The sequence below is a fragment of the Monodon monoceros genome, unplaced genomic scaffold, assembly GCF_005190385.1.
Source record: "Monodon monoceros isolate NGI ecotype Baffin Bay Population unplaced genomic scaffold, NGI_Narwhal_1 Super_Scaffold_13, whole genome shotgun sequence".
Lineage (NCBI taxonomy): Eukaryota > Metazoa > Chordata > Mammalia > Artiodactyla > Monodontidae > Monodon > Monodon monoceros.
Window position 1 is genome coordinate 39175027 of NW_021703769.1, and position 15558 is coordinate 39190584.

Here is a 15558-nt window from a genome sequence, read left to right on the forward strand (position 1 = left end):
TGATGGTGGCCTCATAGAATGAGTCTGGGAGTGTTCCTTCCTCTGCAGTTTTCTGGAAGAGTTTGAGAAGGATGGGTGTTAGCTCTTCTCTAAATGTTTGATAGAATTCACCTGTGAAGCCATCTGGTCCTGGACTTTTGTTTGTTGGAAGATTTTTAATCACAGTTTCAATTTTATTACTTGTGATTGGTCTGTTCATATTTTCTATTTCTTCCTGGTTCAGTCTTGGAAGGTTATACCTTTCTAAGAATTTGTCTATTTCTTCCAGTTTGTCCATTTTATTGGTATAAAGGTGCTTGTAGTAGTCTCTTAGGATGCTTTGTATTTCTGCAGTTCTGTTGTAACTTCTCCTTCTTCATTTCTAATTTTATTGATTTGAGTCCTCTCTTGCTTTTTCTTGATGAGTCTGGCTAATGGTTTATCAATTTTGTGTATCTTCTCAAAGAACCAGCTTTTAGTTTTATGGATCTTTGCTATTGTTTTCTTTATTTCATTTATTTCTGCTCTGATCATTATGATTTCTTTCCTTCTGCTTACTTTGGGTTTTGTTTGTTCTTCTTTGTCCAGTTCCTTTAGGTGTAAGGTTAGATTGTTTGGGATTTTTCTTGCTTCTTGAGGTAGGCTTGTATTGCTATAAACTTCCCTCTTAGAACTGCTTTTGCTGCACCCCATAGGTTTTGCATCATCGTGTTTTCATTGTCATTTGTCTCTAGGTATTTTCTGATTTCCTCTTTGATTTCTTCAGTGATCTCTTGGTTATTTAATAACGTATTGTTTAGCCTCCATGTGTTTGTGTTTTTTACGTTTTCTTCCCTGTAATAGATTTCTAATCTCATAGAGTTGTGGTCAGAAAAGATGCTTGATATGATTTCTATTTTCTTAAATTTACTGAGGCTTGATTTGTGACCCAAAATGTGATCTATCCTGGAGAATGTTCCATGTGCACTTGAGAAGAAAGTGTAATCTGCTGTTTTCGGATGGAATGTCCTATAAATATCAATTAAATCTATCTGGTCTATTGTGTCATTTAAAGCTTGTGTTTCCTTATTAATTTTCTGTTTGGATGATGTGTCCATTGGTGTAAGTGAGGTGTTAAAGTCCCCCACTATTCTTGTGTTACTGTCAATTTCCTCTTTTCTATCTGTTAGCAGTTGCCTTATGTATTGATGTGCTCCTATGTTGGGTGCATATATATTTATAGTTGTTACATCTTCTTCTTGGATTGATCCCTTGATCATTATGTAGTGTGCTTCCTTGTCTCTTGTACCATTCTTTATTTTAAAGTCTATTTTACCTGATATGAATACTGCTGCGACAGCTTTCTTTTGATTTCCATTTGCATGGAATATCTTTTTCCATCCCCTCACTTTCAGTCTGTATGTGTCCCTAGGTCTGAAGTGGGTCTCTTGTAGACAGCATATATATGGGTCTTGTTTTTGTATCCATTCTGCGAGCCTGTGTCTTTTGGTTGGAGCATTTAATCCATTTACGTTTAAGTTAATTATCGATATGTATGTTCCTATTACCATTTTCTTAATTGTTTTCACTTTGTTTTTGCAGGTCCTTTCCTTCTCTTGTGTTTCCCACCTAGAGAAGTTCCTTTAGTATTTGTTGTACAGCTGGTTTGGTGGTGCTGAATTCTCTTAGCTTTGGCTTGTCTGTAAAGCTTTTGATTTCTCCATCAAATCTGAATGAGATGCTTGCCAGGTAGAGTAATCTTGGTTGTAGCTTCTTCCCTTTCATCACTTTAGGTATATCATGCCACTCCCTTCTGGCTTGTAGAGTTTCTGCTGAGAAATCAGCTGTTAACCTTATGGGAGTTCCCTTGTATGTTATTTGTCATTTTTCCCTTGCTGCTTTCAATAATTTTTCTTTGTCTTTAATTTTTGTCAATTTGATTACTATGTGTCTTGGCGTGTTTCCTCTTGGGTTTATCCTGCATGGGACTCTCTGCACTTCCTGGACTTGGGTGGCTATTTCCTTTCCCATGTTAGGGAAGTTTTCGACTATAATCTCTTCAAATATTTTCTCGGGTCCTGTCTCTCTCTCCTCTCCTTCTGGAACCCCTATAATGAGAATGTTGTTGCGTTTAATGTTGTCCCAGAAGTGTCTTAGGCTGTCTTCATTTCTTTTCATTCTTTTTTCTTTATTCTGTTCCGCAGCAGTGAATTCCAGCATTCTGTCTTCCAGGTCACTTATCCGTTCTTCTGCCTCAGTTATTCTGATATTGATTCCTTCTAGTGTAGTTTTCATTTCAGTGATTGTACTGTTCATCTCTGTTTGTTTGTTCTTTAATTCTTCTAGATCTTTGTTAAACATTTCTTGCATCTTCTCGATCTTTGCCTCCATTGTTTTTCCGAGGTCCTGGATCATCTTCAGTATCATTATTCTGCATTCTTTTTCTGGAAGGTTGCCTAGCTCCACTTCATTTAGTTTTTTTTCTGGGGTTTTACCTTGTTCCTTCATCTGGTACATAGCCCTCTGCCTTTTCATCTTGTCTATCTTTATGTGAATGTGGTTTTTGTTCCACAGGCTGAAGGACTGTAGTTCTTCTTGCTTCTGCTGTCTGCCCTCTGGTGGATGAGGCTATCTAAGAGGATTGTGGAAGTTTACTGATGGGAGGGACTGGTGGTGGGTAGAGCTGGCTGTTGCTCTAAATCACCTTTTTCAAATGAGCCATTATAATTCTCTTCTGTATGTACTACGGAACAAAGCTCTCGTACGCTGTCCTCACAAAGCCCTGTGATGCTACTACCTTGCTGGGTAATATTCAGAGGCCAGTGTGGATGGGTGTTATATGACCAATAAGCAAGAAGTTACCCTTTCTTACTTGTAGCCTCAATTTGTTAAGATCCCATCTCTATCAGGCAGTGTACATCAGAAGTTTCCTTACTTGCATTTCCAAATGTGTAAAATAAATCATGTCCTTTGAAAGAGAGGCTTTACAGCTTTGTAATTGAGGTACTTTAATGCCAAGTAAACATCATATGCCACAGGTGTTCCTAAAAATTTTATGAACAAGAAGAACATGAGGCCAGTATAAAATGAATCCACAAATTATGTTTCTGACTCCCAGGCTCACCCCTCTTGAGTGCAGGGAAGCCCAGCGACTCAAGGGGCGCTGCGTGGACATTCTCTGTGAATGTTGTGACTCACTGGGGGATGAGGGCCTGGGATGCGTGGCACACGGGGCACAGACCTTTGACTCTGCCATGAGGATGCTGTGTCAGACCACACCGGAGCACGAGCCAGGTAGTCCTTGCAAGGACGCTGGGCATCTCTGCCCTCACACATGCAGGGTGTGGTCCAAGTGCTCAGCTAACTTTGCCTTGTTCCCCTTTAGCTATTCCCATCCTCCTTGCAAAATCACCCAGCCCTGCCAGCCATGAGCGGCACACGCATTTTCTCTTCCGAATCCCCAGTTTCTTCTTTTCCAATTATTCACAGTGGATGAAGAAGAACAAGATTATAAAAAAAAATAAAAGGTTTGTCCTAATCTCCCCTGCTCCATCATCAAAAGCAAGAAAGATCTGCTAGTTTTCTTTGGGACCGTTAACTGTTCTTTATCAGATTCTCATAAAGATCACAGAGCTACCACCCAGAGAGGCTGAAAAAATTCCATTGTGTCCACTTGGCCGGTTAGAGGTTCACACGGTGGCTGCAAGGTTTTCCAATTATGCACCCGTTTTCCCACTTACCTTGGCCTTCCCATCCTGGGCTGACATATATCCAACACACATGCTCTCCGTCGTGTGGCTCCACAGAAATTCCACTGCCATGGAAGAGAACACAAATAGGCACATTCAGATCACAGACGGAAAATAAATCTCTGCTTTTTAATACAACAGTTAAAGATAGCTTTATATTTAACACACTCGGGCTCCCTACTTTCCATTCGCTCCTTCATAAATGTCAGGATGATTTAGTACTCAGAACCGTGTAATACCGTTTACTGTGAAATGAAAAATGTATTTCTTACTTGTCAAAACTTATGAGTATTACATGTAAAATAAATGCTCTTCTGTTTGAAACTTGTAACATTAAACAACACACATGCATGCACACACACTCATACATACAGTACACAATGATTTAGTAAATATAATATCCTATAACGTAGTTTCCTTTAAAACACACACACACACACACACACACACACACACACACACACACACACACCCCAGGGTCTAGGTTTTCAAATACCATTCTCCATGAAAAGGAACCAGGATTCCTTGGAGAAATGTTGATTCCAAGGCTGGGGCACAGAAAATATTAAATGAATCTGGAACATCTTTTTATGCCAGAAAATAAGGAAGTGCTCAAAGAATGAGGAGGACTTATCAAAAGGACCCAGGGTCAGCCTGCAGGAACTCACACTGACCATATCTGAGTCAATCTAAGTACCAAAATAAATAATAACAGTAAAGAATTACCACCACTGAACAAAATTAAAACCAACGAGCCCATACTAATGCAAACACATAAAGGAATAAATAAAATGGGGGAGAAGAGAAAGCAATTCCTTGTAGCAGAATGCCAACTAATAAATACAGAAGAAATAACAGAGTTAGAAAGCCATCACACTTCCTAAAACTAGGAGAATCTGAAGAGGAACAGGCTATTTACATAATCTCAGTGTGATCTCTCCACAAAATTCTTATGAAGTATAAAGGGGCAAAGTATAAGTTCACTGTGGAGAAACCCATGGACTCCACTTTAATCCAATGATGGAAGCCAACATCACCAATTAAGGGACAAATAAACACAGTGTGCCTCCTGAGACTCACTGCCACTTCTGTGGTGTTCTTGCCAAAAATGCAGAACCAGAATTGCATGAGGAAACACCACACAAATCTGATATAGGAACACTACTAAATATCTGGCTTGAACTCTTCAAAAAATATCAAAGTCAAAAAATACAAAGAAAGTTGAGAAACTGTTCCCATTTAAAGGCATCCCAGGGACTTCCCTGGCAGTCCAGTGGTTTCACTGCCAAGGGCCTGGGTTCGATCCCTGGTCGGGGAACTAAGACCCCACAAGCTGCGTGGTGTGGCCAAAAAAATAAAGAAAGAAGACAAAAACAACATGACAACTAAAGGCAATGTGTCCTCCTGGGATGGAGCCTGGACGGGGACAGGGGGTGCTTGAAGGGACACAACTAATGGAGTTTGAAAATGGACTATGGATTAGGTAACAGTGTGGCATCAATATTAAATTCTGTGATTTTGACAACTATACTGTGATTATTTAGAAGAACCACCTTGTTCTTAAGAAATAAGCACTGAAGTATTAGGAGTAAAGACACCGGATCTCTCCACCTTGCTCTCAAGTCATTCAGAAAAAAAATGTACATGTTTAAGTGGGTGTGTGGGGGGGTGGGTGTAAAGGGAAGAGGGAAGGAAGGAGGAAGTGGAGATGGAAAAACAAATGGAGGAAATGAAAATGAGTGAATCTGGGTAAAGAAATCACAGGTGTCCCTTGTACTGTTCTCGAAACTTCTCTGTAAGTTTGAAATTATATCTAAATTAAAAGTTACAGAAAGAAAAATACTGAGATATACACAAAGCTTTGTCACCTTCAAGTACTTACTTTCAAAATTCTAAGTTTTTTTAAAGGCATTTTTAAAGTTTTGATGCACTTCACAAAAATTTCAAAAGTCCCCAATAATAAAACTGCCTTGCTCAACACCAACCCTCTGGGTCCCGGGCCATCCATCTGTTTACATCTCCGAGCTAATTAAGCCTGAAGACAAGTGTGTGAGTCAAGACACAACTGTGGCTCAGCTAGACTCTGGTCCTAGACTCTGAAGGCTTTGCCAGACACATGGGGAAGAAAGAAGCAGAAGGGGCGACACTGAGTTCCTCAGAGTGGCTCATTCCCTCATCATTAATTAATTCTCAAACCTGCCAACCTGCTCCACAGACACTCCGCTGACGAGTGCAGGAAAACAGCGTCACGCAATGAAGCAAGTTCTCTTTGCCAGATGTTTTTTCTTCCTAACACATCTGCTTTGAACTTCAAAAACCTTGAAGTCCAGAGCAAGGTCTGGGATATTCTGAATTGCCTAATAGAGCAAAGGCACTCAAGCCTTACTGAATTTCTCGAGTCGTGACAATGCTGTTGTAATTAAATACAAAGTTCAGGCATTTCTAACATTGTGATCTCTCCTTATACCCCAAGTATTAAGGTGGTAACTGCTCATGAATTAGCCAAGAAAAATACACAGAAATATATAGTCAATCTAATCATGAAAGGGAAGGATAAAAACACTGCACATTATTTTTTTAAGACACAATTTTGACAATTTCAAACTGCATTATTCTCTCTAAAAATAGAGCCTGCTTTAAGGAAATGTAACACGTGAAAAATTTAGACTTACAAAACAGGATAAACTGGGTGTGCTGATTGACCACATTAAATATTTTTTTATTGAAATGTTTTCAATAAAGTTTCTAGATACAGAATTTAGGAGTTCTTAAAGAAAGTAACTCAATGTCTAGAAATTCAGTCTTCATTCACTCTTTTTACAAACAAACAAAGGAGGTGCATTGTACTGATGCATTAATTTTTTTTGAATTTTTGAATTTTATTTTTTTTTATACGGCAGGTTCTTATTAGTTATCCATTTTATACATATTAGTGTATACATGTCAATCCTAATCTCCCAATTCATCACACCACCACCACCACCCCGGCCACTTTCCCCCCTTGGTGTCCATGTTTGTTCTCTACATGTGTCTCTATTTCTGCCCTGCAAGCCAGTTCATCTGTACCATTTTTCTAGGTTCCACATATATGCATTAATATACGATATTTGTTTTTCTCTTTCTGACTTACATCACTCTGTACGACAGTCTCTAGATCCATCCACTTCTCTACAAATGACCCAATTTCGTTCCTTTTTATGGCTGAGTAATATTCCACTGTATATATGTACCACATCTTCTTTATCCATTCTACTATCAATGGGCATTTAGATTGCTTCCATGACCTGGCCATTGTAAATAGAGCTGAAATGAACATTGGGGTGCATGTGCCTTTTTTGAACTATGGTTTTCTCTGGGTATATGCCCAGTAGTGGGATTTCTGGGTCATATGGTAATTCTATTTTTAGTTTTTTAAGGAACCTCCATACTGTTCTCCATAGTGGCTGTATCAATTTACATTCCAACCAACAGGGCAAGAGGGTTCCGTTTTCTCCACACCCTCTCCACCATTTGTTGTTTGTAGATTTTCTGATGATGCCCATTCTAACTGGTGTGAGGTGATACCTTATTGTAGTTTTGATTTGCATTTCTCTAATAATTAGTGATGTTGAGCAGCTTTTCATGTGTATTTTTAATACCAACAATTCAAATCAGTCACTCATTCAGGCTCAGACTTCAGAAACTCAGCAGGATTGTCTAAAATTTAAATTATAAAATGCTTTTGAAAAGAAATCTTATTTTATTTCTTTTAGTGTATGTCAACTCAATAATTTAATAAATTATTAATGAGTAATTTATCAAATTATTTCTTGGTGGAGGACTTCAGGGAGGCAGGAGAGGAACTAACATTGAGAATCTATCATCCGCCAGGCACTGCCTTTCATAGTGGACCTCGGCAAAGCCTGGATGGGGAACCTGGGGCTCAGAGAAGGGAGGTAACATGGCTGAGGCCATCTGAGCAAGTGCAGAACCTAGGACTCAGACTGGACTTCTAGATTCTAAAACCTGTGATTCTCCATTGCTTTCTCACTCTGAAATCTACTCAGCTTGAAAAGGATTTAGAATCATACAGCATCGAACACAAACAGAACTCTTAAATATCTCTTAAAGTAAGCTTTTAAAACTATAACAAGATAATACATTTGACTAAATTAAAAATGTTTACAGTATTACCTTTTGCCATACGGGAAAAAAGTCAAGAGATGAGTGACAAGCTGGGGGAAATATTTGCAATTCATATTACAGAAAAAGGACTAATTTTCTTAGTATATAAAGATCTGCTACAAATCAATAAGGAAAAGACAAATATCCAAAGAGAAAGCAAAAGGATATGAACAAAAGGGAATATGAATCACTCTAAAATGTGAAAATATGTTCTACATTTCTCCTACTAAAAGAAATGAAAATTAAAACTACAAGAGATTCAACATTCAGGTTATCAGACACCAAAAGGTCAAAACAGCATTATGTTACCTGGGGGTAGAGGAAGGAGCACTCTCATATAATAACGGTGTGAGTATGACCATATGGAAATACATTCTTATAATTTGCAGTAGTTATGTTCCATAAATTCACCATAAACACTGAATTAGCAAATACTGAGCCACCGCTCCCAAGGGAAATACAGGGTTAGTTTCCTGCAAGCCTCTGGTCACAGCATTTTCAATCGATAAGTAAACTTATTTTATGTGTGTTTCTGATTAAAGACATCTTATTTAATATATGTTTTCATAACTAATTTTATGCAGTATTTCTTTATAATAATACACTAGCCAAGAAGAGCTTAACATTTTCCTGACCCTGGATGACCTGCCCAAGAATTTCTTTGGCTTTCAGCCTTACAATAATGCTGTCCCTCATGCTCTTTTTATCAGTTGTCATCTCATGAATCTGTAAGTTTTGCTACTTTTCCAGCTCAAATTTTTCCCCACTCTGTCCATGCCCACAAATGACTTGGGAAAGTGCCTGGGAGTATTGATCTTTCAATTACTAGTAAATTTCAGAAAGTAAGAAAATTCACAAATATGAATCTGCAAATAATGAGGATAGACTCTTTTTCTCAAAATGACATACCCTTTGACCTAGCAATTCTACTTTTAGGTATTTAGTCTACAGATATGCCTTTACATGTACAAAATAACATCTTTACACAGAGATTCACTGAAGTAGTTCTAATTAGGAAGAAACTGGAAATAGCATGGCTGCCTTTTGGTGGGAGCATATATGAAGAACAATGGTACCCTATACAATGGAATACTATTCAAATAGTTAAGAACAAAGAGAAAGTTCTACATGGATGATATGCAACCATCCACACTAAGTGTTTATTCAAACTTTTTGCCATGAACCACAGTAAAACCAAAACAAAACAAAAAAAGCCCCACACACTGTCACTTAGTACATGGGTTCTTTATATTCTATGCACTACAATTGAAAGGTTCTGCTCGTGACTCACTAAATTAGACCTCATTAATGTGACATGCTACAGTTGGAAAAAACACTAATCTGCAAAATACATAGTTTATCTAAAAGAAAAGTAAAGGTGGAGAAAGACATATAAAGATGGTGTTGCCATTTTTGTGAAAGAAAATAAAAGGGCACCATGGATGACAATGCTTATAAATACATGAGATGTCTCTGGAAAAAAGTCTTGGGAAGCAGCAACAGCAGTTATCCCTAGAGAGGGAACTTGTGATTAATGAAGTTGAGAGGGAGGCAACCTACTTTTCACCATACATCCCTTCTGAAACTTTTGAATTTTGCCCTGTTTTCAATTATGTCCTATTTTTTAAAAAATACACCTAGGAATCTCAATTACCTTGTTAATCTAATTTATCTATGAAGAATTAATTTCTTCCCTGTTTAGATTATGTCATTCTGAAATACACTGAAATTTGACATAATGACATGTTACCATATATTTTTAATTGCCCTTCATGAGAATGCTTTATTATGATGTGAAACTGATTGGATGCTTTCAAATTGTTTCATGTCTTGTGACTACCCAAAACATGAACAAATCTTATGAAGCGGCATGAATAAACCCCTACTTAAATTTATACTGGCCACATATATATAGAACAAAACCTGCTATGTTCAAAGAGCAATCAAAACAAACAAAACAAAGCAAATACTTATTTCCATTTGAAATAAAAAATGCCGAAACCATCATAAGTTTTTAAAAATGAGAAAACATTTATTTGTCTCAAGGGTAAAGCTTCTGTCACAAAGATCTTTCAAAATTGTTTAATTAAGTCAATTTATAATTAAAACCTAGTCAAGAGTAGTACAAAGTTTGCTCAAATACAATTACATAGAAGAAAAACTAAAATGTTAAACCCTACTCAGTACAAAAGTAGCATTTCTCACCATCAGTGATATCTAGAAGTCTATAATTTATTTCTTAATTTTAAATCTAAAATTGTCTCCTACACTAAAGAATTGAATTTTATGGAACAGTATTTTAAAAATGATTCTAATAATAATACAAACAAACTGGGCAGATGCTATATCATAGTACCAGAACTTTTCCTTGTGTTATTATTACATGTAGGGGACCATGAACTCAAGCAACGTGCAGGGTTTGTGAGTGGCCTGGAGTGGCACGTCTGAGCCTGTGAATGTGCTGTCTGAAATAGTGTTTGGTGTGGTCAAGCTCAAGCTGATTTCCATTTAGAGAAGCCCTGGCCTCTCGGTAATGACCACGCTCCTTTGGTAGTGGCTGGTAACTGTTTACACCTCAACTACTGATTTGAAAAAGGCTTTTGTTTTTTAGAAAGCCAAAACCCAGGGATGGTGAGGCTACTGGAAATGTCCAGATCATGAAAAGACCTCCGTCAGAAAACATTAAGAACACCTAAAGCTATGGGTTTAACATATGAAAGATGGACACAGGGATTTGGCAGGATTCTTCTCCACCAAGTGACTTCACATCATGTCCCAACACACAAGCACGATGTGAAAAACCGTCAACACTACTGATCCTGTTCCAGTGCCAGAGAACAGATTAGGTGTGGATGTGCTGTACGTGTGTTCCTCAAGAATGGCAAGTTAATGGCCTTATAGGGACAGTTGGAATGGATTTGTACATAATCTTAGAGGCCAGCCTGTCTGGAAAGTTGTATTTAATGCTTTGGAACAAATGAATTCACCTAGGGGTATAATGTCCGAGAGCAGCCCCACTTCAGTCTAGGGTCCCCCCACTGCCTGAGACATTTTGAGTCACATGTCATCCTGTTTAAATTAAGTCAAACAAAATTTCCTTACCAGAGTTGCAAAGCAAGCTTTTTCTATTCAAACAGATTCTCTTTTTTTGACCAGAGAGAAGCCCTCAGCCACCATTTAAAAAAAAAAGAAAGAAAAAAAAAAAAGTTGTTCTCCAATTGTTGTTAACAACCCCCAGCTGCACTGGCTCCCACACCCATTTCAAACCTCTCTGCCTAGCTTCATATCCCAGACTTTCTTGCAAGGAAAACAAAACTCTAAAATCAGAACCGTCTTGGGCTGGGCAGTTGCCAAGTCAGCTGCCACTCCTTAGCCCTAGGGTCAAATGGCTTACCCTAGGACATTTTGCATAGTGTTTAAGTTACTCCTTATTAAATAAAGATAAATTCATTTTTTAAATGGGAAGGAAGAGGAACTGTAAATAGAACAATTTCTTCTTGTCTCTGCAGATTTCCCCCGGGTGGTGAGGTTCTTTATAACCCAGTAGGGGGTTCATTCAAGGATGCTTTACTGTCCTGACATGGAATCCTTAAGATTCATATAATGCATGTCCCATTATGGCCATGAAGTAGCTTTGAGTTGGCTTGCTGCCCTGAAAAACTTTCACCACTGAACTGTCTGGGGAGCTATGGGGATGGAGTTCTAAAGAACTCCACTTACGCTAAGCCAAGAAAATAATTATTCCCTCTTTCCAAGGCTCACACCATTTGTTCAAGACTAAAGAAAGATGCTGACTGAAAAAGGAAGAGAGGGATGTGGGTCAAAGAGTAAAACAAGCCCCAAAGGACATTTCAATTCTCTTCCTATTTTATCATTTTATTGTATTAGAAACTGATGAAATAAGTGGCCAATGGCTGGGACTTGGAAGTTCTCTGCTGAAGACAAAAGCATTCAGTGAAACAAGTTACATTGAAACATGATTTCATTCATTCAACAAGTATTTTTTTAGGATTTGTTTCATACTAAGGTGATCTACATTACATTTTGAGCAGATGAAAACTGACTATAAAATTTGTCAAAATGTTTTTCTGAGAGTTTTAGGAGAACCAAAGTAATAAGAATTACATAATCACTAGAATTCTGTTCATAAATCTTTGTATTCTTTATTTCAGATGGAAAGCTTTATGGCCAAAAAAACCCAAAAAGACACTATATGGTTAGATCATAGCTAGAAGTATACTTCTCATGATGGAGAAAAAAATTACAGATGAAAACCTATTTCCAATCTTCTTAAAGTGTATTAGTAATATTTAACAGAAGAAAAGTTCTGTTATAAAGCAAACAAAGCAAATGATAGCTTTTTGTAATCAACATCTTAGTATTTTAAAAATGAAAACCAGTTCTGAAAAATATAAATCTCAGAGCACTACCTCAACAAGTTAATGCAACTCAGTTGTTGAAAAGTTTAAATATCATGTCTGCCTTATTCACTTTACATCTAAGAATGTTACTTAATTCGCTTCTTTCCATCTGATCCTTAAATAAGAACCAAAATGCCAGCCTATCTCTTAAGATTATAGTGAAGATGTAACAATCCCAAAGCATTGCTGAGGAGCTAAAGAAATAAGCTTCCAACCATGACACTGGACCCTCTAACAGAACAAAGCTTTAGTTATATTTTTAAGACAAGGTATTAACATCAATAACCAACCGTAAGTACCTCTTTTCCCAATACCAGTCTAATAACTAATTTGCCTTCTCTTTGAGGGTTATTTTTATGATCGTGTAAGCCCAGCAGAATGCCTAGTCATAAGTACTCGTGGTGGCATGTGCCATGAAATGGAAATAAGGGATATTGCTGGGCCCCGAGAACGAAGCTCCTTTGAAGTACATGTGTTTATATGTGCTCACCAAAATTTTAATGCCAGTAAAATCAAAAGGCGGTTTGGAATTTTAACTTACAGTAAAATGACCTTTTATCTTTTTAATGTTCCAGGAAGCATCAATTCAATCTAACAATTTTTATTTTTAAATCATGGCAAGTTTTCGTAACAGTGACAAGAAGAATACTGGATAAAGAACTTTGCCTGATCTGAAAAGAAGGGAGGAAAATGCCACATTTCAGTTCTCATTGGTAACTGAAGAACAGTTGATTTGATCGAGCTAAGTCTAAAATGATAAAGGGACTCATTATCCTTTCAGGTAATCATGTTAAGAAACTGCAAAAATTCTCACAGAAGAAATCACCTGCTACAACATTTACATAAAGTTCAGACAGGCCCACATGGGGGCTTCAGAGATATGGGTAATGGGCAATTTCTTAAGCTGGGTGGCAGGTCCACAGGTGTTCGTTTCACTATTATCCTTTATAACTTACACATTTATTACATTCTTTTAAAAATACATGAAACATTTCACAATAAAGATGAAAACTCAGGGATAAAAAGGAGTAGCTGGACAGCAGAAACAATATCATGTACAAAACTTAATTATCAGTACCATGAACATATTTCTGGGCAGCAAAGAACCTGAAGTTACTCCCTGAGTGAGGTGAGGGTGACTTGATGGGAAAGTAACAATTACTACGTGTGCTCATCAGATGACCAAGCTTGAGCTGAACTGTGGGCCTTCAATCTATTTAGCAAGAAGGCCTGCAACACAGACAGGCTTGGCGCAAAAGGCCGCTGGCCGAACATACAGCGTCTTCACCCTTACTAGCCCCTATGCCTCCCATCTTGAATTGCTTAAGATTTTCATTAAATATATGGAGTCTATTTAGCATTGATCCTCATACTCACTGCTTCCTATTAACCACTCTAAGGTAGGAACCTCTGAACTTTACAGGGTCTGTCAGGCTTCCCATCAGCACAGTGAGGGCAGGCTACAGGGGAAAAAATGCACCCATACAGTGAGACTGGTTGTTCATGCCATATATTTGCATATATTCTAATTACTTGTATTGACTCATAAGCTTAAAATGGAAAAGAATTAATTTTTTCCACTGGAAGGCTTGATATGCCTTTGTTTACACAATTATTAACCATACTATATACAGCAGCCTCAATAAAGCACTTCTGTAGAGGCCTGGAAAACATGTAATTGTACTTTAGCAGGTAAAAATATATTGTTTTCTTTCTCTAAAAGCAGAGAGAAAATTAATGATTTTCAGCTGTTTCATTCCAGGAACAAGCATTTGCTTTGTGTTAAAGCAGTGATTTGTAGGCTGGGCTTTGCCAGCATCTCATGATCTGGGGGGTGGGAGTTGGTGGGATGGGTGTTGCAAACACATTCTCATCCAAATTGTCCTTTTACAAGGCTGTTTGCAAAGGCTGTCTTCTGGGATCCGTTTAAACTGTCTCCAAATCTTCTTGTTCCCCGACACTCGTCATTATCCAACATTTCCGACCCATATTGTTTGTTTGTTAAGAGCATGTGAGGATATTTTATGTGACATTTCACTTTTCTGGAATAGTGGTCAATTTCCTTAAAAATATCTGCTAAATAATCACGAAAGAAATTCCATGTGGCACTTAATTTATTCCTCCAATAATTCCTGGGAGCCTACAATGGAGGGCGCATACAAAGCTGGATATGACCCAGTCTTTGCATTCCAGTGATTCACAATCTGGTGGTGTGATGCTCAGAGACAGAGGAATCTTCTTTAAGATATCTCCAACCCCTGTACCCTCCACGTGAGTCACTGGGGCTCCAGGACCTGTGATCTATTCCTTTCAAATAACTGAGTTCCAAAAAAAAGGTTAAGAAGTGCTGGCCTAGAGGGAGGGGCAGACATTTTAATACATGTCTAGGATGTCATGGTGACTGTTACAAAGGACAGAAATTATATGTTGCAAAAAGAGCACAAGGAAGGAACAAATCACCTGGGGAAAGGGCTTCCAAAGGATTCTGAGGAGATTCCTATCTGTCCTGGGCCTTAAAGAAGGAATGTAATTAGCTCAGGGCTTTCCAAGCACAGGTAATAATAGCATGTGAAAGTTACTGGGGGAAAAACATGACCCTTTGGAAGAAGACCAAGCAATTTGGAGTTGCCAGAACTCAGGTCATTGGAGATGAGTGGAGGAAAAGGAGGACTAGTAGGAAATGACACTGAAAGCATGTTCTGGAGCCAGATCAGGGAGGGCTTTTCCCAGCAAGTGATTTGGGCATTTCCCATCTATCTTCTAGGGAAATGTCCAGCAGAGGTAGGAGTGAGTGTGACCGTGTGTGTGTTTCCTCATTGAAGAATTAAAAGTAGGGGGCTTCCCTGGTGGCGCAGTGGTTGAGAGCCCGCCTGCCGATGCAGGGGAGGCTGGTTCGTGCCCCAGTCCGGGAAGATCCCACATACCGCAGAGCGGCTGGGCCCGTGAGCCATGGCCGCTGAGCCTGCGCATCTGGAGCCTGTGCTCCGCAACGAGAGAGGCCACAACAGTGAGAGGCCCACGTACCGCAAAAAAAAAAAAAAAAAAAGTAGGGAACATGGGAGCGACAGTAAGAGATACATGTCTTGCTTTATTTTAGCATACATAGAAAGTTATTCAACATTTAGCTTAAACTTGTAGTACACTAGTCACATATACTTCCGCGGCTCTTGTTTTGGCCACCATCCCTCTGATCCTGGGGTTCGTGTGGCTCTCTAAGCCACAATTCGGTCAGTTTCTCATTTTGGCCCTTTCTGCTTCAGGGCAGC

General features: G+C 38.5%; 1 protein-coding gene across 3 annotated transcripts in view; it reads right to left on the reverse strand.

The window, feature by feature from the left end:
* The window catches only part of TASP1 (taspase 1), a 235932-nt gene that overhangs the window by 29220 nt on the left and 191154 nt on the right, over positions 1-15558 (reverse strand). For all 3 annotated transcript variants that reach the window (XM_029220390.1, XM_029220391.1, XR_003793118.1), the window contains exon 13: positions 3699-3772. In XM_029220390.1, the coding sequence (XP_029076223.1) occupies positions 3699-3772 (74 nt within the window). Of the gene's footprint in view, positions 1-3698; positions 3773-15558 lie in introns of those variants that run through there.